The sequence below is a fragment of the Budorcas taxicolor genome, chromosome 15 (genome assembly GCF_023091745.1).
Source record: "Budorcas taxicolor isolate Tak-1 chromosome 15, Takin1.1, whole genome shotgun sequence".
In the NCBI taxonomy this organism is placed as follows: Eukaryota; Metazoa; Chordata; class Mammalia; order Artiodactyla; family Bovidae; genus Budorcas; species Budorcas taxicolor.
Window position 1 is genome coordinate 74,352,457 of NC_068924.1, and position 25,131 is coordinate 74,377,587.

A 25,131-nucleotide genomic window follows, 5' to 3' on the forward strand; every position below is an offset into this window, starting at 1 on the left:
GAGGGGGGAGGGAAGCCAGGAGAGGGCAGGGGTGTTTCCAGTCAGAGTTCAAGGTCGCTGATGGAGGATTCGGTGGACTGGAGTGGGCTGGCGGCGCCGGGGTGGCGAGGAGACAGGCGGGAAAAAGCCTCTTTGGGGCTCCAGCGCCCGGCGCCCCGAAGAGCTGCCAGTGCAGGATGAAGTACGGGGTCCCGCCCTCGACGGCTGCCCCGGGCTCCTGAGGGGCTGCGGGAGGGCACACACACCGTCACCAGCACCGCCGCCGCCCGACCTACTGCTTGTCCATTCCTTCCCGGAGGCGCACCTGGAGAAGCCTCCGAGCCACACTCCGGGGCTTTCTTCCAGCGGGCCCCTCACCCCCCAGGCCTTCTGCAGCTCCCAGCACCGGGCTCGCCCCCGAAGAAGCCTGGGGCCCTGTCCTAGTCGGGCCCGCCTCGGGGAGCCTCCGAGGGTCCGCGAGCCACGCGTCCTTCTCTGCCCACTGAGTCCCCCGCCCCCGCGCAGCCGCGGAGTCACTTACCAGACACCTCCGCCCCGTTCCCCTCGCACCTGACAGACGGCGGGACTGGGGGGTGGCCCCGCGGGCCGGCGGGCGGGGCGCGCGGCCGGGCCGCGGGCCGGGGGCGGGGACGGGGTGCAGAGGGGCGGCCCCTGCTCCGCCCGCAGCTCCCGGCGCTGTGGCTGAGACTCGCGCTCACGCTCGCACTTTTCCCCGAGCCGCGTGATGTCACGGGGAAGCAGCCAATCCTGGCGGGGCCGCGCCGCCCGCCCCGGGCCGGCCACCCAACGGGGACGCGCGGGGGGCACCACCCCGGCGTCGGGGACCCCTGCTACGCGCGCCCCTCCCTGGAGCCGGCCGGAGGCTCTCCACTCGGGCACTGTGGGGGGCACCGCCCGCGGTTCCCAGCGCGGCTTAGCGGGGGGCGCTGCCCTCCCGGGAGCATGGGGGGGGGTGGGGTGGGGTGGGGTGGGGTGTCCGCGTTGTCATGGGGACGCGGCGCCCCCTCGCGGGCTGGGAAGGGAGCTGGCAGCCCCGTCTGGCTGCGCTCCCGCCCCCGCTCTGACCAAGCCCAGGGGACGGGGAGGGGGTCTCGTGCCCCACCCGGGTCTCTCTCCTCACACTGCCCGGCTCGCAGCTGGACCACCGGGGCGCGAGTGTTTGACCCTAACAGGAGGTTATGGGTGGGTGGGTAGGGTGGGCTCTCTGCCGTCCGGGTTCCGTCGGGGCAAAGAGCCGAGGGCCGGCAGTTTCGAGCCTCGAGACGGAGTATTGGCCGCCGGGCAGCCAGGGAAGAGGGGGCGCCGTCGGGGCCTGGAAAGGCGCTGGAGAGAGAAGCTAGGCGACGGTCCCTAGGGAGAAAGGAGCTGGCTCATCGCACGCAACCTCGCCCGACCCCCATTCCTGCCGTCCGGCTCCCTGCTCCCGCGCTCCAAGCCGGAGAGCGGGTGCCGCCCTTTCTCCAGCCCCGGGGACAGGACGCGGCGCCCTCCGGCCTGCAGGGCAAGCTCTCCGATGCCTGTGAGGGAAATCTGAGTGCCCAAGGTCACCTGGGGTGAAACCCGGAACGAGACCCTCGAGGGAGATAGCTGCTGGTCTCTTGAGGTGTTCGGGAACCGCGCGGGCCGAAGCCCTGGGGCTCGGGGCCTTGCCTGCCCCGAGCGGGAGAGCCAGTTGGGGTGCTCGAGGGATGAGCGCTGGGAGGCTTCAGCACCTCGGAGAGCGCCACCTCGACGCTGACCTCGGCTGCTCTGCTCCGCCTGCGGGCACCAGCGTTCCTGCCTGCCCCGAGACCGTCCTTCCTGCGGCCGGCTAAGGTCCGACTTGCCCCCTCATCCCCCACCCTGCCCCACCGCAGGCCCAGGCCCCGGGGCTTGCCACCCCAAACTCTCTGAGCACGAACATCCGATTAAACCTTAAGACGGATGGTTTCTTTTCTTGAAAAAACAATTCAAGTCCCGCCCCTCCTCCACGGGTTGGGCGGGGGGCTGTGTGTGCTGGGCGCGGGGAGGTGGAGGGCGTACCGCAGCGGAGGAGGCAGCAGGAGCTGCCAGAAAAGGGGCGGGAACTCAGGCAGGAGCCAGCCCCGTGGTGCTCTTCGTGTGGAGCCCTCTGCATGAACCCGAGGGCTGCAGCTGGCGCCTGGGCGAAGGAGAGGAGCAAGCCATCGGTGTTTTACCTGAACGATCTGGTCTCCCATGAGTCCCATAATCAAAGGGTGGAAAAGGCCCTGCTGTTCTTGCCCCCACCTCACAGAAGAGGAAACAGCCTTATTTGGTTCATGTGGCAATTAGATGACTGTCAGCACTGGTTTCCCTTTTTCATATCCCTCCTAGGGCCTGGGAGAGGGTGCTCCTTCTAGGAGGGTGAAAGAGTGTGTTTGCACGCACATGCAGGTTGGGATGAACTGTCAGACAAGAGAACAAGCAAGGCCACTGGAGGCCGCAGAAACTAGAAAAGTCTCCTCCAATAACTCCCTGGAATTCCTCCAGAAGCTGTTGGGCAAAACTGCTCCCGTTTTTCCAAAATGTCTATGGTGGGGTAGGTAGGGCCTTGGGCATCCCCCAATTCCAGATCCCACAGTGAACTGTGGAGAGCAGAGTCAGGAACCAGGGGACCTGGTTTAGTCTTTACTCTCTACCTTTGATCCAGCTGCCTCCATAGGCATATTGAAAGTCGCTCAGTCATGTCCTTGTCTTGGCGACCCCGTGGACTATTGAGTCCATGGAATTCTCCAGGTCAGAATACTGGAGTGGCTAGCCTTCCCCTTCTCCAGGGAATCTTCCCAACCTAGGGATTGAACCCAGGTCTCCTGCAGTGCAGGTGGATTCTTCACCAACTGAGCCATGAGGGAAGCCCAGCTTGGGTCCACAGAACTGCTGGGAACCTGTTGCCTCATCTCCAGTTGCGATTGCTGAGCTCTGCCCGACTGACCCTGCAACCTTATCATGGTAAGCAGGGGGACCATGGAGGCTCTACCTATGCAGACAAGAGCTTTCTAAGGAAAGGGGATGGTGTCAGGATGGGAGCTGTTGACAGGGGCCTCCAACAGGTAGGGGCTAGGTTCATGCTTGGCCAGTAAGGACAGAGGCAAGGCTAGGCAGGACTGAATTTAGGTCACTTCATCCACAAGGCCTCTTCATACCCCTTTTTCCCAAGTAACAGCACATCAGGGTCCCATCTGGGTTCGGACCCTGGCTCCACTAGTGAGCTGTGTGGTCTGGGTGTATCCACCACAGAGGGTTTGAGGTAAGGTCTGAGATGATAAAACACTGAATCCTCGGCACACGTTTTACAATCAACAAATTCAGAGCCCCTACCTACTCAGACCACGAAATTCTTCCTCCCTCCGAGGGGAGGACTGGGTGGAGGGCAGGCACTGCAGGGGGCGCCCTTCTCCTTCCATCCTTTAATATGTAACTCAAATCTCACCTCTTCAAGGAGGCCTCCTCCTACCACTCCAGTGCTCTCAGAGCTGGAAGTAACTTTAGGAGGCTGCAGAGAACAAGCCCTACCTCCTATCCGGAAAAAGGGAAGCAAGAGAAAAGGCAAGTGGCCTGCTCAAGGTCACACAGCTAGTTGACGTGCCTCTTGGTCCAGAGCGTGCTATACTACTTTAAATAAAATTCTAGTGCTCTTCACCATGTAACTCTTCACATGGTTTCATATTATTTGCTTTCATCTGGTGGTTCTATCTCTGCTGGGGCAGAGCAGACTTCTGTACGCCCCACAGTGTCTGGGAGACAGCTGAATACAAAAAAGTCCCTTGAGAAGTACTTGTTGCTGCAAAAAGCCCTAGGGGTGTCTCTGATCTCCGTGTCCCCTGTGAGAGAGGGGACAAGAATCCTTCCGCTAACTGGCTTAAAACTCAATGGCCAAGACGCATGGCCACAGCAGACCCCTGGGCTACTGCCCTGACCCAAAGCAAAGGGAAACCCAAGCCCCCAGCGCATGGCATCTTGGGGGGGTACCTGGAGGTGAGGCCCAGCTCCCTGCTGGCCACCCCAGACACCCATGACACATGCTTTCCGGGACTGCAGGGGAGTGGGAGCCAGTTTTCTGGTCAGTGTTTTCTTCACTCCAGGCCCATCATCCTGAGTAGGAAGCAACCAAGATGAGTGACCTCCCACCATTCTTACCCACCTGCTACCGTGAAGGGTGCCCCAAACCTTAGCAGGCCCCTGGGAGCAGGCAGTAGCGGGACACAGACGCAGCACGAAGCAGAGGCGGCAGCCCTTACCTGAGTGGCTTCTGCTGAGGCATCACGGGGCTCCCCGCCGAGGACAGCGGCACCGGAGGCAGTGCGCAGGAGAACCGAGGCGGCTCAGCTCCACGGCCCCCACGCCCACCGCTACCCCCTCCCTCCATCCGCGTGGAAACAGACAGAGAGGAGGCCGGTGAGGGCACGTCATCATTTTAATGGTGCAGATCTTTGGTGTTTCCCTCATTAGCAGTCAGACCACCCCCTCTCCTCCCGCCACAACGTTTCTATGATGAGTTACAAACAAAAAAGTAATCACATTGTTCATACTAAAAACAAAATAATCAGAGCCTTGATTTCTCCACTAGAAACTACACGTACAGTTCAAGATTCCACATGCAACACCTCAAATCACAGACCGAGACCTCACATTCCGACCCGGAGTCTCACCCCTCCCCCAGCCTTGGGCTGGCTTTGGCCTGGGCTCAGCTAACACTCACACCCGCAGGTGCCGCTCTCAGGGCCTTGGGGTGGCGGGGAGGAGGCGCTCGGTGGACAAGCCCCGGGGGGCTGGCCAGCCTACACCCCCCCCTCCTGAGTGAGGACCTGCCCACTGTCCCTTGACTCCTTCCTGTCTCGGGCAAGCAGGCTGCCCCCTCCACTCCATGGATGTCCCCCACTGTTAAGTGCAGAAGTCCCTATGCTCAGGAGTCTGGGAGCCAGGCCTGACTCCTGACCGTGGTCTCTGGGGGGGGAAGATGATCAAGAGGCTGAAGCTCTGGAAGGCTCAGAGATGGAGGTGGTTTCCAGGCCGGGCCGCTCCTCCTGCGTTAGGGTTCCTAGTGGCTCTGCCTGCACGACAGGTGAACAGGGAGAAGCTGCCCCACTGGCCACCGGCCAGGATGGTCGGGCCCAGATCTGGAAGACTGTTCACCCTTCTGGGGGGGGGGGGGTCTCTGCCCAGGGCTGAGTCCCTTGAGCCTTGGTTCTAGAAGGGGTGGGGGGTACGTGGCAGGGATACCCACCTCCTCCTCCGTTTGCAGTGAGCACGGCAGTCTGTGACTCCCCTGGGCCCCAGATCCTGGAAGGGTCTAGTCCCCGGAGGCAAGCCTGGCCCCTTGCACCGCCTCACTTTCTGCTGCCCCGGATGGACGCCCTCCTGACCCCCACCCTCGCGCTCCTGTTCCCTGACGCAGCCCCGCGGCTCTTCTGCGCGCTCGGTTCCCAGTCAGCTGTGAGGTCCGGTTTCTGCTCAGCGGTTCACGGGGAGGCACCAGGGCACGCCTGTCTCTACCTGTCCCGTGGCTCCCCGCTGGGGCCCACCGCCTCCCCCCTGCCGTCAGGAAGGTGGTTGCTGTTGGTCAGGTCGCAGCGCGGCGGGGTTGGTCCCTCGGGGCTGGGGAGGGGGGCGGGAGGAGGGGCCGAAGAAGAGGAGGGCAGGGCGGGCTCCCGCCCAGGGGTGGCGGGCCGCTCCCAGGAGGCTGTCCGGGGGCTCAAGCCTCGCTCCGCCAGCTGCCCGGCTTCCGGGAGCAGTCCCCGAGAGGTGGAGGGCTGCGGCGAGGGGGCGCGCGCGGCCCCCGGCTCGGCGCCGGTCTGGGAGCTGCGGTGAATGCGGTGGCTGACGATGATGTTGTTGCCGAAGCCGCCCATGGAGGCCATGGTCGTGCTCTGCTCCCGCTGCACCACGGCCGTCATGCCCCCTTCAGCCATCAGCCGCTGGATCCTGCTGAGCGCGTCTTCCCCGCTGGCCCCGTAGTCTGAGCCCTCCCCTGGAAGGTACAAGGCAGAAGGGAGGGAATCAGCTGCTGGCCTGGGCCTCTGAGTCAGCCAGGCCAGTGCTAGGAGGAGCGGGCGGATTCTAGCTACAGGCAGAAACGGGGTGGTGGCCAGCCCCTCGGTTCTGGAATCAACCAAGTGGATTTCCCTGGCGGCCCAAGGGTTAAGATTCTGTGCTTCAAATGCAGCGGGGGTATGGGTTCCATCCCTGGTCTGGGAACTAAGACCCCACACGCTGCATGGTGCAGCCAAAAAAAAAAAAAAAAAAAAAATCAAGTCAGGGACTTGGAAGCCAGATAAGATGCCCCAAACAATCCTAATTCACACTTGAGCCTAGGGGGCTGAGACTGCTCAGCTGGTTAAGAGGGGGGCCTGGACCAGAAGCTGGGAGTCTGCCTTTAACCCCTTGGACACCAGAGGCAGGCTGGTCTTGCAGCCCATGGAGGCCGCCCAGAGAGCTGGTGGTGTCTGCCCCTCCATCTGACAGCCTAGTAAACCTGGGCCTGGGAAAGGGTCTACGCCTGGTGATCGGAAAGCGAGGGCACCGCAGACGGTGTGGCTAGGAGACAAACGCTCTGCTCGGCACCTCTCCAGAGGTGTGTTCTCTCTCTTCATCGTTCTGCTTATTCTACAAGCACACAAGGAAGACAATTTTCAAGTGTTCCTTTGAAGGCACTGTCTCCTCTTATTGTCCCATGTTTCCATGTACTCTTCTTGCGGGGCTGGATGTCTGATACCCTCATGTTTCCCTGGAGGCAGCCAACTGCCCCGGCCTGACATATCAGCCTGCACCTTGAGGGAGGGGCACGGAAGGTCCTGCTCTTTCCCCAAGGGCCTGAGCATCTATCTCCTTGCAGGGGGCAGAGGACACTGGCTCAGATCTTGGTCCTGCCATTCACTTAGCTGTGTGACTGTGGATAAACCCCTCGCCACCCACATTCCTCAGTTTTCTGACTTACAAAAGAGGGATGAAAACATCCAGCCTGCACAGTGCCAGGCGGAGGGAATGAGATGATGCCCGTTAAGCACCTGGTCCACAGCAGGTGCTCCGTGGTGGCTGTCGTCAGCAACCCGGACTCTGCAGGAAGAGTCCCACCCGAGGGGCCTTTCTCTAGCTTGGGCTGCTCGCTTATGCTCAGCCCTCACTGGGCAGGTAAGTGGTCTAAGCCTGTGGGCAGCTATGATCAAGGCTCCAGGCTGCCAGGGCCACTCCACCGAACTATGGACGGGTTTGTGTCCTTTGGCTATTTGTTGGCCACTTGGGGACTTTGCAGTTTGGGTGGCTTCGATGGTGAGTTTTGAACTTTTGGCGTATTGTCAGTTGCTATCTTTGCAAGACGTTCTCTGCTGCCTCACCGTCCAGCGCCTTGACCCTGCTTGCCTGGTCAGAGCTGGGCGTCCAGGCACCGTCTGGGCAACCCAGCTGTGCTGACGTCCCGGCAGGCCCCTCCGTCCTCACGGGTGTGTGGCGGTGTATGCTGGCGCTCCCTCCTCGGGAAGACAGTACTCCCCAGCGCTGATTTGCTTTTCTCCAGATTTTCTGGTAAATTCTACCCTCCCACCTCCAACCCCTCAAGACAGCCGCCTTTAGGCGCTTCCCCCTTAGGCAGCTCATGGGAAGAGCTGTTCAGCGGCGGGTAAGGAGTGAGAGGAAAGGGTGCCCAGGGCCTCGCTGCCAGCAGGGCATCTACGCTGTGAGCCAAAAGGGCTGCCGGAGGAGGGCCCGGGGGACCCCCTGCGCTCACTGCCACCCCCACGGTTTTCCAAGCGCTCCATGTACCGAGGGCTCCCCAGCCTGGTCTGGGGTGTGCAGTGGGCTGGCCCACGGCCTGCTGGCTTTGGTGCTCCCTGGCTGGGCGCCGTGCCCACTGAACACTCTGCTCTTTTCCCGTACCTCGCTCTGGGGGCTGGGCAGGGCCGCTTGGGGCCCTCGGGGAGCTGTCACAGTTGGGCCCCAGCACAGCTGTGGGCGCTTGACTCTGGGCCCTTCTGTCTGTTCCTGCTGCACCGGTACCTGTGGTCCCGGCCGCCTGTCACTGCAGCTGCGACTGTTTGTCCGAACCGGTCTGTGGGCTTCTCTCCCCTTCCACCTGGCCTCTGGGCGGCTACTACTGCCGTCCTAATTCTGCTGGAGCCACTGGGTTCTGGCTGAGTCCATACTCTTCAAAACCCAGCAATCCCAAGTCCTCAAAGTGGTGAGGACGCCACTGTGATGCTCACGGGCCTTCCGGTGGGGTCCCAGCTGCTTCCCTGACCACCCCTCTTCCCACACCCCCAGACTCGGCACCGCCGTGGGTGTGCAGACCCCTACCTGCACACACCATGGAGGTCCTCCCCGTCACACACCGGCCCACTGCCCAGTGGCCCAAGGCCACTTGTTCTCAAGGGCAACCCCCACCCCCGCCCCGGCCAGGGGCCTGCTGGGCGCGGCTGCCTCTGTTCTGAGCCCTGCAGGGCCTGCACCTCTGCACGACAGTCTCTATCCCTTCTCGGCTCCAGGTCCCTGATGGCCTCACACTGCATTCTGATCCCCTTTGGGCTCGCACTTGGAGTCTACCTGTCAAATGACTGTGTGGGTGACTCCAGGGCTCCCAGACGACCTACAGGCATTTCAGCCTTCAGGGAACCTCCAAAACTGGCCACGTGTTGCCCCTGCTCTGGGGGCACACTAACACGTCTGTCTCTTTTCTGGACTTCAGGTGTGAGGCAAGAGGCACGGCTTCATTTCTGAATCTGATTCCCTCTGGATTCCTGGCGCCTAACTCAACACTAGTACTAAAGTACTCAATAATTCAGATTGAAGTGTTTAAAACATACACAGTAACGGTTTCCTCAGGGCTGGGTGCGGGGAGCTTCAGCCAGCGCTGTGAGCTGGGCCTCCCTCTTGGGAGCTCTGAGCCAAGGCTAACAGCCAAGGTGGGCTGCCAGCACGTTCCTCCAGAGGAGAACAGCCTAGGGCCCGCGGGGAGTGGCAGCTGCGGCCAGGGATCCAAGCTACGCTCCGGAAGCCAGGACTTAAGTTTGCTTCCTTGCAGCAAAAGCATTTCCTTTTGTCTTTGAAAAATGGGAGACTGATTTCGTGTTGACACAGATCATTTCCTTGGCAAGGTACGTTCTGGATGCAGAGATCAGGGTGGCATCAGGAACTTCCCATGATGGCCAGTTCTGGCGTTTCCCCGCCCGGAAGAGGGGGGCCAGGCTACGTCAGGGGAGGAGCTGCCCGTCCTGATCTCTGGGGCACTCAGTCCCTTCCCCACACGGTTGCTTTTCCCTGGTCCATGGCCCATGTTCCTGCAGCCATACTATCGCCTTCCCCAGACAACACAAAGGTCCAAACAACCTTTCCCAGTGGTCAGAGGCAGAGCCGTGGGCTCCCCGAGCAGTGCAGCACAGCCAAGCTGGGGGACAGGGCCCCGCCTCGGCTCATTTCATTCATTCCACACTTGCGGAGGGCCCACTGCATGCCAGGGAGGCATGGTGGCAGTGCTAGGAGCAAACATGGAGCCCAGGGATGCGTCCCCTCGCTTTTGGAGTGACAGGGCAGGGAAGCTTTAACTCTGGACCAGCAATAAAGTCAACACCTGCCAACTCCCCCCGTGGAGGGCTCCTCCGGGAAGTCCTAGACAGAACTGCATAGATTTTTAATACAATTCCTACCCAACATGAACATGAGGAGTAGCTGAGAACCCTTCAGTGCTAGCCAATGGGAAAGGGCTCAGAGAGGGGCCAGAGAATGGCAACTGCTGCCAGTGGAGTCAGCTGCCCACCCTAAGGTGCCTGGGCCCCTGGCATGTGGAGGGATGCACGGGGATACCCCCACGGGGCCCAGAAGAAGAGTCAACCAGCTTGATGAGCGGTTTCTTCTACGTGCTTCTGCAGACATGGCTGCTAGTTTGCTGACTGGGGGTGGGTGGGGGGAGAGGAGGGGAGGGGAGGGGAGGGGAGGGGAGGGGAGGTGAGAGAGAGAGAGAGAGAGAGAGAGAGAGAGAGAGAGAGAGAGAGAGAGAGAGAGGGAGAGAGATGGTGGTCAGGGACGAAGCACCCCAGGACAAGGTCCTGGCCCCAGCAGAGAAGAGGCTGGCTCATTGGACAAAGCCCCATGTATCTGCTCCCCTTTTTTCTAGGCATGGGCTTTCTGCAAGGGACTATGACGTTGTCCCTTTCAGAGCCAGAGGTCCAGAGCTCCAGGCCAAGGTCGCTGGGCCAGAGAGAGATGCAGTGAGCTATCTGAGCTACTCGGCCACAGCTCCCCACCCGACTGCCCCTCTGAAGGGCTCGCCCTCCACCAACAGCTCTGCTTTGCGGGGGGAAGACTGGGAAAGAATGAAGTTCTGGCTTCTAAAACTGGAAAAGAGACTCTCCTGCCTCCTGCCAGCCCATCCTCCCCACCCCCAAACATGAAGAAAGGCACTCACAATCATAATTGACTAGAGGTCAGAGACAAGCTGATGGGAGTCAGGAAATAATCGGAGAGTCCTTGGCAGGTGCGAACATGGGAGGACGCCCTTCTTCTCAGGTGGGCGGCCCCGCTGCACTTGACCTTCGGGGTGAAGGCCTCCCTCCTGAACCAGCTCCCTGTAACCTGCCCTCACCGCGCGTCCAGCCTCAGTTCTCAACACGCGCTGACCGGCCACAAACAAGAGCCCGCAGTGGTCCTTGGTGCAGATTCTAATGGTTTTGAGCTTGGCGCCCTTGCAGCTGCCGTCCCCTCTGCAAGCAGTGCCTGTCCTCCTCCGCACCCCGCTTTGCCTGGCGTTCTCCTCCTCATCCTGGAAGGTCGCCTCCTCTAGGAGTCCTCCCTGAGCCCCACAGCCGGGTTGCGGCTCCCCCTCCGCTGCAGCCCCGAGATTCTAATCATGAGAAGTCACTACCCGCTGGGTGCCTGCCTCCCGCTCTAGACTGCAGCTCCTCGGGGAAGCACCAAGGCCTGTTTGTCTTGGCAGCTGCAGCAGCTGATGCCCGGAGGACAGGAAGGGGTCATGCGATCGTGGCAGAGGGGCCGCCCAGACCAGGACTCTGCCCGGGGCTGGTGGGAGGTGCTCACGCTCTGTCCTCCTCAGTGAGGATCGGGCCGCTCCGGTCACTCCGCCCACACTGGGGGTTTCCACCCAGCAGATGGAGGAAGTGGCCGGGCCACAGACCGAAAGGGGATGTGGCTGTAAGACGTAGCAGCTTGCGGCAGCCACGGGACAGTGCCCGGGCGGGGCTATGCATACAGGCTGTGCCCTGAGGGCACACAGGCAGATCTGCTCCTCTGCCCGAAGCACACCTGTCTTCTCCTGGGCTCTCCTGAGCAGGTGGCTTACCACAGACCTAGAGAAGACGGGGCTGCCTGGAGGCTGCCGCATCTGGAGCCGGGAGCAGCCAGGGGCCGGGGCAGGGGGCAAGGAGAGCGACCGGGTGAGAACAGCCTATTTAACACAGCTGCCAACACACTCCAAAGGGGGCCCGAGTGCTACGCAGGGAGGTGCTAATTGGTTCTCAGCAGTGTGAGGCCAGCACGGAGCCACAGCAGAGCCACGCCTGCCACAGGTGAGAGGAAGGGGCTGATGGTGAGCCAGGCTGCAGCCCCAACAGCCGTGAAGGACGCGTGTGTGTAAGGAGCTTCCCGACTCGGCTGGCCTGGAGAGGGGAGATACCTACCCCGGGTGGGGAGGGTGGGGGGTTGCCCTGGCAGCTGTCTGGCATGTGAGCTTGCAGCAGGGTGTCCCTCTTGCCTTTTCTGACCAGGTGACTCTCTGAGCCCTCCAAGTTTTAGAGGATAAGGAGGTCAGGGTTCCTGGTGGGGGCTGGCCCAAGCTCTAAGAGCAGCCAGGAGGCTGCAACAGGTGGCCCAGATTGGGGAAGTGACATTTCTGCCCAAGGAGGCACCGTGGGAGGGGTGCCTGCTCTGGTGGCCGTGGTGCGCTCCCAGCACCATCTGTCCGCATGGGGCAGGAGCCTCAGGGAGGGGCGAGAGTGGTCCTCACCACCTCCCTCCCTCCCGGCTCACTTCCCCCCTAGTATTACACGGCTCCTACCTTCACCAGGACCCGAAGCTGCCGCCCCCGGCTCCTGTATCTCCCGCTCCGTCTGGGTCTCCGCGTTCTGCAGCTGCAGGGCCAGAGTTTGGGTGCCCTGAGACGTCACCGATGTGGTGGGGTTCCGGGGCTGCAGGCCGATGGCATTCATCAGGCCCATGTCTCTGTCTGTCCTCCACGTGGCTCTGCTGGTGCTAGGGACAGACAGGCAGACGGGAGTCGGGCAGGGCTGGGGACAGCGGCCCCACAGAGCCCTGCCTGCTCTGCGCCCGAACTCGGCACAGCCCAGACCAGGGCCTGCAGGCCAAGGCCCACTCCCACAGTGGCCTCCCGCTGCCAGTTAAGTTGTACGTGTCCCTCTCCTTCAGTTCAGCCCACGTCCTGGAACAGTGAAAAGGAGGTGGCAGAACCATCTACCTTTTGCAAAGAGGCTGGTCCCGTCACTCAAACAATGAGGGCCTTTCTGGGGAGGCAGAGATGGCTGATCTTAAAAGATACTTACTCAACACTCAGGAAGCCACCAGCTGAGTGGCTAGAAGCCACGGGTCCAAGGGTGAGCAGCCAGAAGTGGCCCTTTCTCTCTTTAGCTTTTCCTTCCTTCTAACTACAAGCTGACAAGATTCCAGTTTACATTCTTGGAACTTCCACTACAGAGGACTCAAGAGGACTCCTACTGAGGCTGTAAAGGATCCTCCTTTAGGGCCTCTGAAAACAGACCCTAACAAGCAGGGTGCACCAGCTGCCGATGAGCGAGGCCCAGGCCCAAAGCTAACCTCCCCTTCCTTGGGCACTTCCTGGGCATGGACCCTCAGCACAGCAAGGGCTGGCAGCAGAGGGAGCCCATGATGTCCAGGATGGGCACCAAACCCTTCCATCTGGAGCTGTTTCTGGGGACTGTGCCCGGGACTTCCTCGAGGAAGCAGCGACTGCTTTGGCTTTCTCACTGACCCAGCGCTTTGTTTGCTCAGAACGTTTCCGTCTCCATTAATGAATTAAATGATGGAAGGATCAGCACCAGGCTCCTACTAAGCGGCCCCTGGGGAGGGTTTGTCCCTGGGCTGCAGCTCTGGGCAGCTTGGTCCCCAAGGCCTGGGTCGTGTGGGAGGCTACCCGTGAGCCATTTCCTAGGGAGGACATCCCTCTCCAGAGCTCTCTCTTCACTGCGGCTCCCCCGGACACCGCGGCCAGGACTGGGGGGCTGGACGGGGTCCTAGTTGGTCTTCAATCAAGACTCAGAGGGCAGAGGTTCTGTTCTGTTTCTTAGCCATGAAATACTTTTCTTGAATGTAACCTCATACAAAAGCTCAAAGTGTGAAGCCAACCAAAAGGGAGCTGATCTCGTTGAGAAGGGACACCCACAGAGCCCCCAGGCCAGGTCCGAGGGCACCGCTCTGGACCCCACTGGAGTGGGAAGGACGGCGGGCCGCCTCCTTCACAAGCTCACCCAGGCCTCTCGCTGCTTCGGCTGCTGGAGTGAACAGTGAAGACCGTTTCATTCAGCTGGTCCCAGTAGTACTCAACACCGGAGCTCGAGGCCCTGGAAATCAGTTGGGAGGAGACAGAGTGGAAGGCGTTTAGAGAATGGCCAGAACGCCTCGCTCCCTTTCCCTCCTTCCTCTCTCCCGGGACTGGGCTGAGGCTGGGAAGAGACGCTCCATGAGGATGCTCAGCGCAAAGCAGCCCAATGTTATCTCCCACAGCCCCAACGCCTGGAGTGGCGCCGTTAGCCTCTTCCATCGCCCAGGGCCTAACTGGCCCCTCTTGGGGGCTGAGAAAAGCAAAAACATAGCCACACCAGTCACAGGCCGCGAGTTCCGCATACTCTTCAGCCGTCCAAGGCGGGGGCTAAGATGGCCTTGGAGATGCCCAAGTGCCACAGCCTGCCCTGTCTGAAGGGCATGTGAGGACACAGCGAGAAGAGAGAAGGTGGTCGTCTACTAGCCAGGAAAGGGGTCCTCACCAGACTGCCCTGTCTGAAGGGCACGCTCAGTGCTCAGGATATGGATGCAGACTCTCACCACTAGGTCTTGCCTGCAGCCACGGGGCCAGGAGGAAGGCAATGAGGGCACCCTGACGCTCTTATTTTGCCTGGAGCTCAGAAGGCTAACAGGAACAAGCTCCTGCTGAGCCAGAGAGGCCCACATCTCATTCTATGCTGGCCCGAGAACCTCCTTTGCCAGGTAGAGGCTGGAAAAGCAATGGGGAGAGCTGAAGATGACCTGGGAGGGCTCACAAGCTTCTCCAGGGGCCGGGGTAAGGAGAGGAACTCCAGTGGTGATAGGCTGGGTGGCTGATGGCAGAGAAAGGAGTTTCTGTCCATCGAGTTCTCCTGGCTGCCGGCCTGGCCCTGGCTCCTTCTTTCCCTGCAGTGGAGCGTCGGGCAGTTTATCACACTCTCACCCAGGCACAACTGCCAGGAGGGAAGCGGGGGCCTCTTATTTTTCTAGACTGACGTGCCTCCTCAGGCAGCAAGACTGGCTGCCAGCGGTGGGTGCCAAGATGCAAAACGTCTTTACTTTAATTTTAAAGATTCCCCACTGAAAAAGACGCTACCTATACCAGTCACAGGGCTCAGGGTGGGGTGCTGCTGGTGGTGGTGAAGTGAGAGGGTAAAGAGTCGGGAAAGAGGTGTCTTTGAGCCCTGTGATTAGCACTCCGGTGTCCGTGAAGAGACTCTAAGAGACGAAACGGGCAGCTCTGCTGCTCAGAGGGTCAGGGCATGCAGAGTGGGCTGGAAAAGCTCTGCTACAGACAGAGTTCTCTCAAATTCACATGCTGAAACCCTACCCTGAGAGACAGGGTCTTTAAAAGGTAATTAAGGTTAGTAAATGAGGTCATAAGACTGGGACCTTAATCCAAAAGGACTCTGGCCTTATAAAGGAGAGAGAAAGAAAGCTCTTACTCTCTTTCTCCATCATGTGAGGACACAGCGAGAGGAGAGAAGGTGGTTGTCTACCAGCCAGGAAAGGAGTCCTCACCAGAGCTCAACCGTGCCGGCACCTCATCTCAGACTCCCAGCTTCCAGAACGGCAGGTGATTAAGTCACCCTCTGTGGTATTCTGTTATGGCAGCTCGAACTAAGAAAAGCTCCAACGAAAGCCTAGAGGCTTAGGTGACCATCCTGAATGATAACAACACAACCTCTTCGATAAAGAGCAAACAAACGGAAGTCAGAGGGTCGTGAGGATCACCAGGAAAAGATGAGTTGTGGGGGGTGACGCAGGGTTACTCCTTCCTGAACGTGAGGATTAGCTACAAGAGGGACCTGATGGGGCCTGCATGGTGACAACTGCATGTCAGGAGGCCATGCCACCTCAGGCGAGAGGGAGCAGGGCTCAACCCATCACCAGAGGGTCACTAAGGTTCTGGGGATGAGGCGTCACCTGTGGGAAAGAGCTGCAGCCACAAAAGGGCTCGTCCTCTCCCTGCTCTGGACTAATCTCACCCCGACCCCCAACCCCCAACCCTCCCGCCCCCTGGCCCCCAGGTCCACTAAGAGGGTGGTCTGGTGTGACCTTCAGACATGCCCTCTAAAAGAACATCAATGAAGAACTAAAGTTCAGGGTAATGACACCTGGGGCTTCCCTGGTGGCTCAGTGGTAAAGAGCCCGCCTGCTAATGCAGGAGATGCGGGTTCGATCCCTGGGTTGGGAAGATCCCCTGGAGAAGGAAATGGCAACCTGCTCCAGTAATCTTGCCTAGAGAATCTCACGGACAGAGGAGTCCACAGGGTGGCAAAGAGTCAGACATGACGGAGTGACTAAAACGAAGACAACGATGACACCTGCAGGCGCCTCTTACAGCAGCCTGGAGGCCAGGACGGCGGCCAGCGCCCGGAGTCTGGACACCTCAACCTTAGTGCGGGCCACTCTCACAGACACGCAGGGGGCGGCGGGTCACATTTCCTGGGTCTCAGGCAGCAGCTGTTTCTCCTCGAGGCTGCAGGGAGTTGACTCACCAAATCCTCAGCAACTTTTGTGAGGGCTGTCTGAGAACTACAGGGCGGTGGGGGGCAAGGGTGAGAGAGAGGACCTGATGCGAGGGAAGAGGCAAATGGCCAGAAGTCAAAAGCAGAGGCCCCTTGGGAAGCGAAGCCACCACTACAGCTTCTGAGGAGCAGATCCGGGGTGCGTGAGGTGCCATGTGAAGCCAGCTGCCGCGGAGCCTGATTTACAAACTCGTCAAGATTTATTGACAAGTGGCGATACCATGTGGGGCCCCGCCAGATGCTTCCTCTCTAATTCCTCTGCACCGCCTGCTACCCCGGGCTGGTGAGGGACAACAAACTGCCCACACCGAGCCCACACCAAACCACGTCCTGGGGGACCAGGCCCCTTCCTTCCCACCTTGGAGGAAAGGCGACTGCCAGCAGGACACCGACGCAGAGCCCCTCAGACACTTCCCATCTGGCAGCCTGCGTCCTCAGCCCCGAGCTGCAAACTCGGGCCGTTTACTGAGGCTGTCAACTGCCAAACAGACCAGGGGCCACGGGGACGATCACCATGCCGCTCCCTTCTCCCCCGCCCCCAATCCCCTCTGCTCCTCACCAAAAGGTCCAGTGCGAGCCATCATTTGTTCTACCTTCTGGGGTCAGACCAACGTGACTATGACAAGCTCGTGCGTTTGGCCGAAAGGCCAGGCACCGGACCAGGGAACAGAGTTGGAGATAACCCTCTCTGGCCGTGGAAACGCCATTCAATGCTCAGTGTCACTTATTTCCATCTCTAAGCTAAGCAACGGCGCCAACCTTCTCCTTTCTCCTTGGTCCTCAGGGACGATGAGTGAGTCACCACTGTCTGTTCCAGGTCCTTCCTGGAAGCTAGACAAAGAGGGATGGAGAAGAATGGGAAGGCCAGTCAGGGCCAGCCATGTCAAACAGACTTCTGTTCAGCACCTGGCTGCCTCTGTGAGCAGTGCTTCTGGGCCTGGCTCAATGACCCCTCACGCCACTCTCACACAGGGCTCTGGCTCAGAACCTCCCAATTTCTGGGGTATAAGTCCCTTTGCGGACATTCTTCTTTCATTTATCAGTGGAGGCCTGGAAAGCTCTACACAGCTTTCTCCTTGGAAAGAAGGTCTTTTTTTGGAGGGGGGAAGAGAGGGGCGCTGTTGTGCCATGCAGCCTGTGGGATCTGAGTTCCCTGAGCAGGGACTGAACCCGGGCCGCCGGCAGTGGAAGCGCTGAGTCCCAACCACTGGAACACCAGGAGATTTCCCCCCGCTCCGGCCTCCTCTTCTCCTGAGGTGAAGTCTCTGAATTCTGCCTTCCGAGTGGACTCTGACACGCAGTGGTCCTCCCAGACGCACCTCCCCAACCCGCATCTATAGGGCTGACACCTGAAGCCGGAAGTGAGCAAGCAGCACCTCACACCAATCTGGCACTTGGCACCCACTGCGGTCACTGCGGGGGGTGTCGGCTGGGCTGGTGGTCAGCTGGAGGCACAGGAGTGGCTTGGGAGAAGTGGGGGGTGATGCAAAGGAGCAAGGAGCACCTCACTGCTAGGAAGGGGAGGAGGGGGGCGGGCAGCTGGGCTATCGGCCACTGAAAGGGCTCTGTATACAGGCTGAAGGACAGTGGCTTGTCTCCTCACCTGTCCTAGGAATCGCTGCGCCTGGAGAGACGGAGTGTTTCCTGAGGCTTTTTTCGCCTACTGTCAAGTGGGTTTTTAAAACCCATCAAGAGATGCCCAAGAAGCTTGTTACCTCTGTCTTTGTGCTTGGAGAGTGTGTCAAGGCTAAGACAATGGAGGAGAAATCGAGAACAGGACTAAAAGCACAAAATGTGGTGCAGCTGCCTGAGCCTGAGACAAAGGCAGACAGCCAGCTGTTTTGGAGCGAGGGTGGTCATCCTGGCCCAGCTGGCCGGCCGGCTGGTGTGCCCTTGGGAACGGGAGCGCCAGGGAGCTGTGTCATGCGGGGCCAGGCAGCAGGTGACAATGCTGGGTTTCTACTTTCCTATTTGTTCTCCTCATCCTGGGCTGGAGACCACTCAGAGTACGGTCAAAAGATGTGCGTTCCCTGGTGGTCCAGTGGCTGAGACTCCTGCTCCCAATGCAGGGGGCTGCGGTTCGATCCCTGGTCAGGGAACTAGATCCCACATACCACAATTAGAGATCTCGTGTGCCACAACGAAGGGCGGGTGGAGCCAAATAAATAAAATCTTAAAAAAAAGAAAAAAGATGTCCATGGTCTTATCCTCGGTCATTTCCCACTGCCTCAGTCATCTGACCACTTATATGCCTCAAGGTGATCTGGAGCTGTTTTCTTCACCTGAGGTCTTAACAGAGTTATAGAATTGCAAGTGGTATATTTTTCTGTGGAAGGGCGTATGTTGCTTTTGTTGGAATTCTACAGCAGCTTTTGATTGGAAAACAGGGTAAGAATCAGCTACAGGAAAGAGTTCTTGATGGCAAACTTAGGAAGCCTCATTCTGTCACTGATCCACCAGGAGACCTGCGCTGGGTCTTAACTTCCTTACCTGAATATTGTTCACGGTACTTCCTGCCTAAAGTACAGAAATAAAGGTGACGAAGACCTGGAGGGCCTTTGGACAACCTGGGACAAAGTCTTGCCCATCTTAATTTACCCTGAAATATCAGCCCTAAGGTATGGGCCATTGACCCACACGACCCAAGACATCAGGGGCAAAGAACACCACCAAAACGGCAGGCTCAGCCCGCTCAGAGCCCAACACAACTAGTTTTGGGATGGGGCGCTGCTCTCCTGCCATGGAGGAGCCCTGACTTGCTGGTGGGGAAGAGAGCTCCCCAGGCCTCCCTGGCGGCTCAGTGGTGAAGAGTCCGCCTGCAATGCAGGAGACACGGGTTCAACCCCTGAGCTGGGAAGATCTCCTGGAGAAAACGGCGACCCACTCCAGTATTCCAGCTGGGAGAATCCCGTGGACGGAGGAGCCTGGTGAGCTACAGTCCGTGGGGTCGCGAGAGTCAGGCACGCCTGGCGGGCTGAAGAACAGCAAGCCACAGGCGAGCTCCCCAGGCAGCCCAAGATGGCTCCCGCCTGCGGAGACGCTGGGTGCTGAAGACGACATATGGGGAGAAAAGAGAGGCCGAAGCCAGCTTTGCGTCTGGCTGAGGAGTCTGTGACTCACACTGAGTGTGCAGGCTGGGGTTTCAGATGTAAAAGCCTCGGTGGGGCCACAACAAACTGGGAGTAGAAAGGCTGCCTCTGCCGAGCGCAGACCACTCACTGCTCCAAGAGGGGCTGGGAGCCCGGGAGGGCCAAGGTGAGCAGCTGGAGCCAGAGGCGAGGCAGCAGCGCCGAGAAGGACGCCCTGCAGGAGGAGGGGACGGAAGGCCCGTGACCACGGGGCCGGGGAGGGGGCACCGCAGCCCGGGAGTCTTGTCCAGCCTCGGGAGAGACGCCTGGTAGAGTCCTCTTGTGAATGACTAACAAAGGAGGAGGCACCAGGCTACCAGCGCCCTGTGCTCTGGGGAATGGCGGCATGGAAGTTCAGGGCAGACAGATCCAGGACTACGGACAGGCTGGGGAGAGGGCAGAAATGGACAGATCCAGCACCTGGATTAACAGCGGCACAGCCGTGAAGAGGCAGGCTGTGTTCTGGAAGGGCACCAGGGGCTGGTGAAAGGGCCGGCTCCGCAGTCCCGGAGTCCAGGAGAGCGCGGCCGGCAGAACCGAGCAGTCTCCGGCGCCTGGAGCAGCCTGACTAGGTCGGGCTGAGCCGGCCGCCTCCCCGTGGAAGGGGCTCTGAAAATTCCAGGTGGGATCAAAGAGCTGTCGTCAGAAGCAGACGTTCTTTCTCCTGGGCCACTGACCTAGCTCGGCTGACCAGGGCTTAGCCACCTGTCCCTTGCTGGACCACCAGAACTGACCCAAACACACATTTTGGGAAAAATCACCAAGGGCCCAATCGAAAGGCAACGTGGACACGCCCAACAGTCAGAGACCCTAGCAGACCCGCCAGGCGCGCCTGCTCTGCGCTCTGCACTCCCTGCGGACGAGACTCCATGCCGAATGGGAGGGCCTGGAGACAGACGTGACACTTAATCAGCTGGATCCCTGCAGTGGCCCACGCAGCCCTCGGCCGGGTCTGCACTGAAGCACAGAGTTCGAGTCTCCCCACCTGGCTGGCTCTGGAAACGGATGACAGACCTGGAGGACTCCCAGGGCTCTGAATGACAGGAGGCCTGAATGGACCTCTCTGCCCCAAAAAACCAGAGGAGAGGGAAGGAGGTGTCATAAGGACGTAAGACAGCAATGCTCTGGTTCCCCGCCGCCTCCCCACCCTCTCCTTCAATCAAGACCAGTGAATTATCATTTTCATTTTAAACTGAGTTTTTCAATCTGCCTTCAGTGTTATGAGATGGAGGCCCAGCAGAAAGGAAAACAGGCAGAACACAGATACAGCCAGGCTGTCAGAGATCAGTGGCTTGGCAAATTAGGGCTTTAATGCTATTCTCTTGGTTTTATTTCTTAAGTTAGGGTCTGTGGCATTTACACAAACCCAAGACCACCTGCTGAATTTTTCAAAAAGGGTTTAGAAAAGAATAGTTGATATCTATGCTTCTGCCTGCAGGGAAACTTGACTATCACTAGGAAACCAGAGAACAAGGGAAAACAAAGAAAAAAACAGTACTGCCTTATATTTAAGAGCACTTGGTAACTACACCAATCTTTTGAAGATTTCCGGAATGGAGAGCTACCATTCCCGAGGTAGAAAGGACCCTTTAAGGAGTGATTCCAAGAACGCAGCAGGCTCTAGCAAGGCTAGGATTTCCCCTCTGGAAGACGGCACCTCACCAGCCAGACCTGCAGGTGAACGCTGCCGACCCCAGTCCTCCGCCCGGACGCCCTCTGCACGCCTCCCCCAGGCCCCCTCCAGCCACTCACTCCGGTCGGCAGATCACCAGGTCTCCTTTGTTGGTGCCGTAGGCCAGGCCGAGCCCCGGCTCGGGCAGCCAGCGGGCAGAATTGATGCTGACATGTCTCCGCTGGTCAGCAGGCATGGGGTAAAGGACGTTGAAAACTCTCTGGGTGGGGGAGAAAGAGGGAAGAAAAGAGAATGGGAGGAGAAACAGTCTGTTACCAAGAATAACAAAATCCAGGGGGAAACCAAGTCCCTCCTATGGCCTGAAGCAAGTTAACCACAGGCAAGAAAGGAAATGGTTAGACTGGGAAGGTTATCTGAGAGCCTGGGAACGCACAGGGGAGGGCGGGGCCCTCTTACCTGAGGTGAGGGCTAAGGACTGGTCAGGAAATCTCAGGGCACACGTGGACTTTTCTGCGGAAGCTTCGCAGTGCTCACCTCACAGCCTCTAATGTGTCTCACTTCATCGCTTTCACTTAACCCCCTGGAGAGCCCCATGCAGAGCCCACCACAGCAGGAAGCATTGCCCCGAACTTTCCTCTGGCCAGACAAACCAGGGAGAGCCAAGCTCCCCTGGCAGCCCTGTTACTACGGAAACCACAGCACTCTCCCGGCAGTGGGGAACTGAAGGTGATGGGGGGGCGGGAGGGGGTGATAACATCAGAGAACATTCTTAATTCATCTAATTAAGAGCAACGTTAAAACTGCTATTCTTAAGGAAAACGAAAAGGTGCAGTAAGAGGTAGGAAGCAAGGCAGAGGGAACTCTTGAAAACATAGGTACACGAGTTCTTTCTAGCGTATACAAAATCACTATTAAACAGACCAGTTCCCAAAGGGAATCTCCTTTCATGGGTCTACATCTTTACAAAGCTACTATTTTCTCAGGGAGCAGCTTAGCTCTGACTCAGGTTGGGCTGAAGGTGAGATCTGGCTACTTGATCGACAGGATGTTCCAGAATCGACTTCAGTCAGAGACAGGGGCCGGGCAGGGCAAGGGTGAAGGGCAACATTTTAGAGTTAGAAAGACCTGCGTCTGAGTCCTGACATCACTGCATTAACAATGTCTCTGCATCTCCATTTCTACACAGACAGCACCAGCACTCAAATAATGGGGCAGATAAAGAGAAACGACGTATATAAAATGCCTGGTGCAGGCTCAGAAACGGTAACTCTGGTTCTTACAATATTTCCAGGAACCAGCATCTGGGGCTTCAAAAAAAAGTCATCAGGGCCTATGAAAAGGACATGAAATTGAGAATGTATACACTAGAGTTTTAGATATAAAGTTTTCTCTTTTAGCCTCTTTTAGATTTTTTATAAGCTAAGGATGAACTTCATCTGCCTTTACCTGTCGCTGAGGGCTGACGGAAGGGGGAGAAATGAGAGAACAAAGGAGAGCGCGGTTTAGAAAGCAATATTAAAAATGAATCTAGGGCAGCATAATAATAATTGCTTTTCTCATTATCCTGATGAGAGACCCCACTCCCCTCAAAAGTTAACTACTGAGCTAAGGTTCCACACCATTTACAGAAATCGAGTGATAAGAAGCCCTGCATTTGGGAACATATGTTCATGTGCCTTGGGTGTCTATCTGAAAGGTCTTTAATAGGATGGTCTCCAGACAGGAGAATTCAGTGGCGTGTGGGCTGGAGGCATGACACACACACATGGAGAATCCCGTCGTCAACATTCTCCGGCTTTTGTGGTGCTGAGGAATGTGCCTGGGCAGCTAGTAGCACGCTGCTGTGGTCCTGAGGTTAAGTGGGTCTGTAACAGACGAGGAACTGGCTCCGGTTTGAGGCCTAAGATCGGCTGCCCCGTGGCTGCTGCTGCTGCATTAGGAACCTCCTATGCCCTCCCTACCTCACTTAACTCCAGATAAAAGAATTAACCAGGGCTCCTGAAATCTTTGGTCTGAGGCGACTACTGAAAAAGGGCCCAGCAGAGTCTATGAATTTCTAAACGAGTCATTACCTTTGGGTAATCTCTTCCTTGCACGTACATGTCTGGCAGGAGCCGGGAAGGAGTTCATGGCTCGTCCCCTCTACCAGCCTCACTGGTTGACTGTCATGTGATGGCAGGAGCAATGTTCTGCCCTTTGCACCTAAGCAGCTCTTCTCCTTCAAGTCAGGGGGTGGGTGTGGTGCCTTCATCCTTTCTCAGAGATAATCAATAGTTTCTGTCCACCCTATCGGCTCTCTGGTAAATATGACTCGGTATACAAACCCAAAGGACAAAGTGGTTGTCATCAGGAAACAGTGGCTGGGATCTCTTAACGCGTTTAAGTTTCCTTCTCCAAAGGTCAGATAATTTAACGTGGGGATACACCCAGAGTTTAGAAGGGATGTGTGTTCATTTCAGTGGCTGGATGAGGGAAACTTCATTTTTTACCTGTGGCAGCTCTCATGGGGCTCACAGGAGTCTCCCCTCAAATCATAACGATTCATTATTGCAGGCAATGGGGCAGAAGGGCCAGGGAAACTGGTCTTCCAAGAAGGGGGATGATATGGTTCAGAAATCAAATGCTTTAAGGTCGTGCTGAGTGTTTTGACCAAGGGCTCATATGAATAAGGGGACTCTTTTCTAGAAATGTTCCTGACTAAGAAAGAAGCAAACAAACACCTCACATGTCACAAATTTAGCTTTTATGGTCTGCTATTGCAGAGGCATTAACAAGCAAATACTATCAATTTGCTTTCAAGTACAGGAACTTGCTTTGGGGACAAAACTCTCAAGAAGCCAGTATGATGGGTGACCCAGCTTAGGCGTGACAAGGTCAGAGCGACTGAAGCGAAGCAATTACAGGCTGAGACCCCAAGGCCCTGCCGCAAGGCTGTTCACAACCTCATGGCTATAGGAATCACGGGGCATCAATTTGTCCTCTGGCTACGGCACACCCCCCTCCCCAGGTCCTTAAACAGTGTTGAAAGGGCAGCTCCCAAGAGCCCATCTCCTCCAGCGTTTGAGTATTAGGCTAAATCCTGCTTTGTGGCAGGAAGCCAGAAAATGCCACGTGAAGATCAGCAGCCTCCAGAATTCCTGATAAGCACTTGCTTACTTATCACACTCCAATGTGGGGATGGGAAGGAGGGAGATGAGGGCAAAAAGACAAGGGGGGATGAGGGCAGAGAGGAGGCAGGATCCCTGCTGTAAAGGTTCTGAGCGGCCATCAGATCCAGGGCTTCTATTTAACACATGCCTGGAACTAAAGGACCCTCAAGGAATGAGTATCTGCTCCACGTGGAAAACCACCCAAAGGTGGGGTTTCCACTCCTTTTTCTGGATGCAGTTTAACAGCTCAAAGCATCTCAAGGACGGGGGATGACTCCTCACAATCGGCTCCATAGATAATTGAATACCTGGGCAGCAAGTTCCCCGATGCTGACAGATGGTTGGGTAGCTCTGGCTACTCCCAGATCATTTACGGTTCCAGGCATAAGTCTTTCCAACCCTGTGACTGAGTGATCTGTGGGTTCTCCTCCCACACTTCCAACAGGGCTTGGCACTAACTCTGCAAACCCGAAGTCCATCAGCACCAACAAGAGAGAAGCGCAAAGAAAGCTCTGGCCTTTATTTTAAGGCCCCCCAAATATATCTCCAGTAGAGCCTTCCTTAACACTAGTCAGGTGTCCAGAAACTCCCTGCTGGGTGTTAAGGACAAAGCCTACCAAAAATTCCTCCCGGTCTCTGACGAAAGACAAGCTACAACACCATTATATACTAGAGGAGGATGATCAGGTCCTGGGGTCCCTCTGGGGAGCTAGACATGAAACCCAGCTGCTGAGTCATGTTTGCAGAGCCCTGGTTTTAACCTGTCTCCGCTGCAGCTGTTCCCTGCTAGACGACAAACGCTGAGAGGACCCCCCGCCTCCCCAAGGAGGCTGTTCTCATTTCTAACATCTATGAACAGAACTGGAATCAATAAGCCAGAAGGAACACATATTTCAGTCAGTGCAGTCTCAGCGTGTCAATAGGGGATGAGTCAGGTCGCCAGGATGGTTATAGTTCTCAGGGAGTGGGAGAAGACAAGGATTCTTCTACTTCTGGGGCCCAAGATGGTCTCTTGTACCACTCACCTCTCCATCCCTCAAACCCTCTTAACTAACAGGAAGTAGGAACAAAAGGAAAAGGTTCCAGGATCAAAACTAAAAGGGTCCTGTTTCTTCTTCAAAGACAGACAGAAAAGGAGAGGTAGCCAGAGGAACGCAGTGGGGAACCTTCCTCTTCATCCTTTTAAAATTTAGAGGAAAAATGAATTGCTGCCCTCAACAAGATGCTTTCTTTTCCAC

At 57.7% G+C, this 25,131-nt stretch overlaps 1 protein-coding gene across 5 annotated transcripts in view; it reads right to left on the minus strand.

The window, feature by feature from the left end:
- Positions 1–4,406: 4,406 nt before the first annotated feature.
- Positions 4,407–25,131, minus strand: part of AMBRA1 (autophagy and beclin 1 regulator 1) — a 163,831-nt gene continuing 143,106 nt past the window's right edge. For all 5 annotated transcript variants that reach the window (XM_052652402.1, XM_052652405.1, XM_052652403.1 and 2 more), the window contains 4 exons: positions 20,864–21,003; positions 13,440–13,532; positions 11,996–12,189; positions 4,407–5,968 (listed from right to left, as the gene is read on the minus strand). In XM_052652402.1, the coding sequence (XP_052508362.1) occupies positions 5,490–5,968; positions 11,996–12,189; positions 13,440–13,532; positions 20,864–21,003 (906 nt within the window). In that variant the 3' untranslated portion in view covers positions 4,407–5,489. The remainder of the gene's footprint in view (positions 5,969–11,995; positions 12,190–13,439; positions 13,533–20,863; positions 21,004–25,131) is intronic.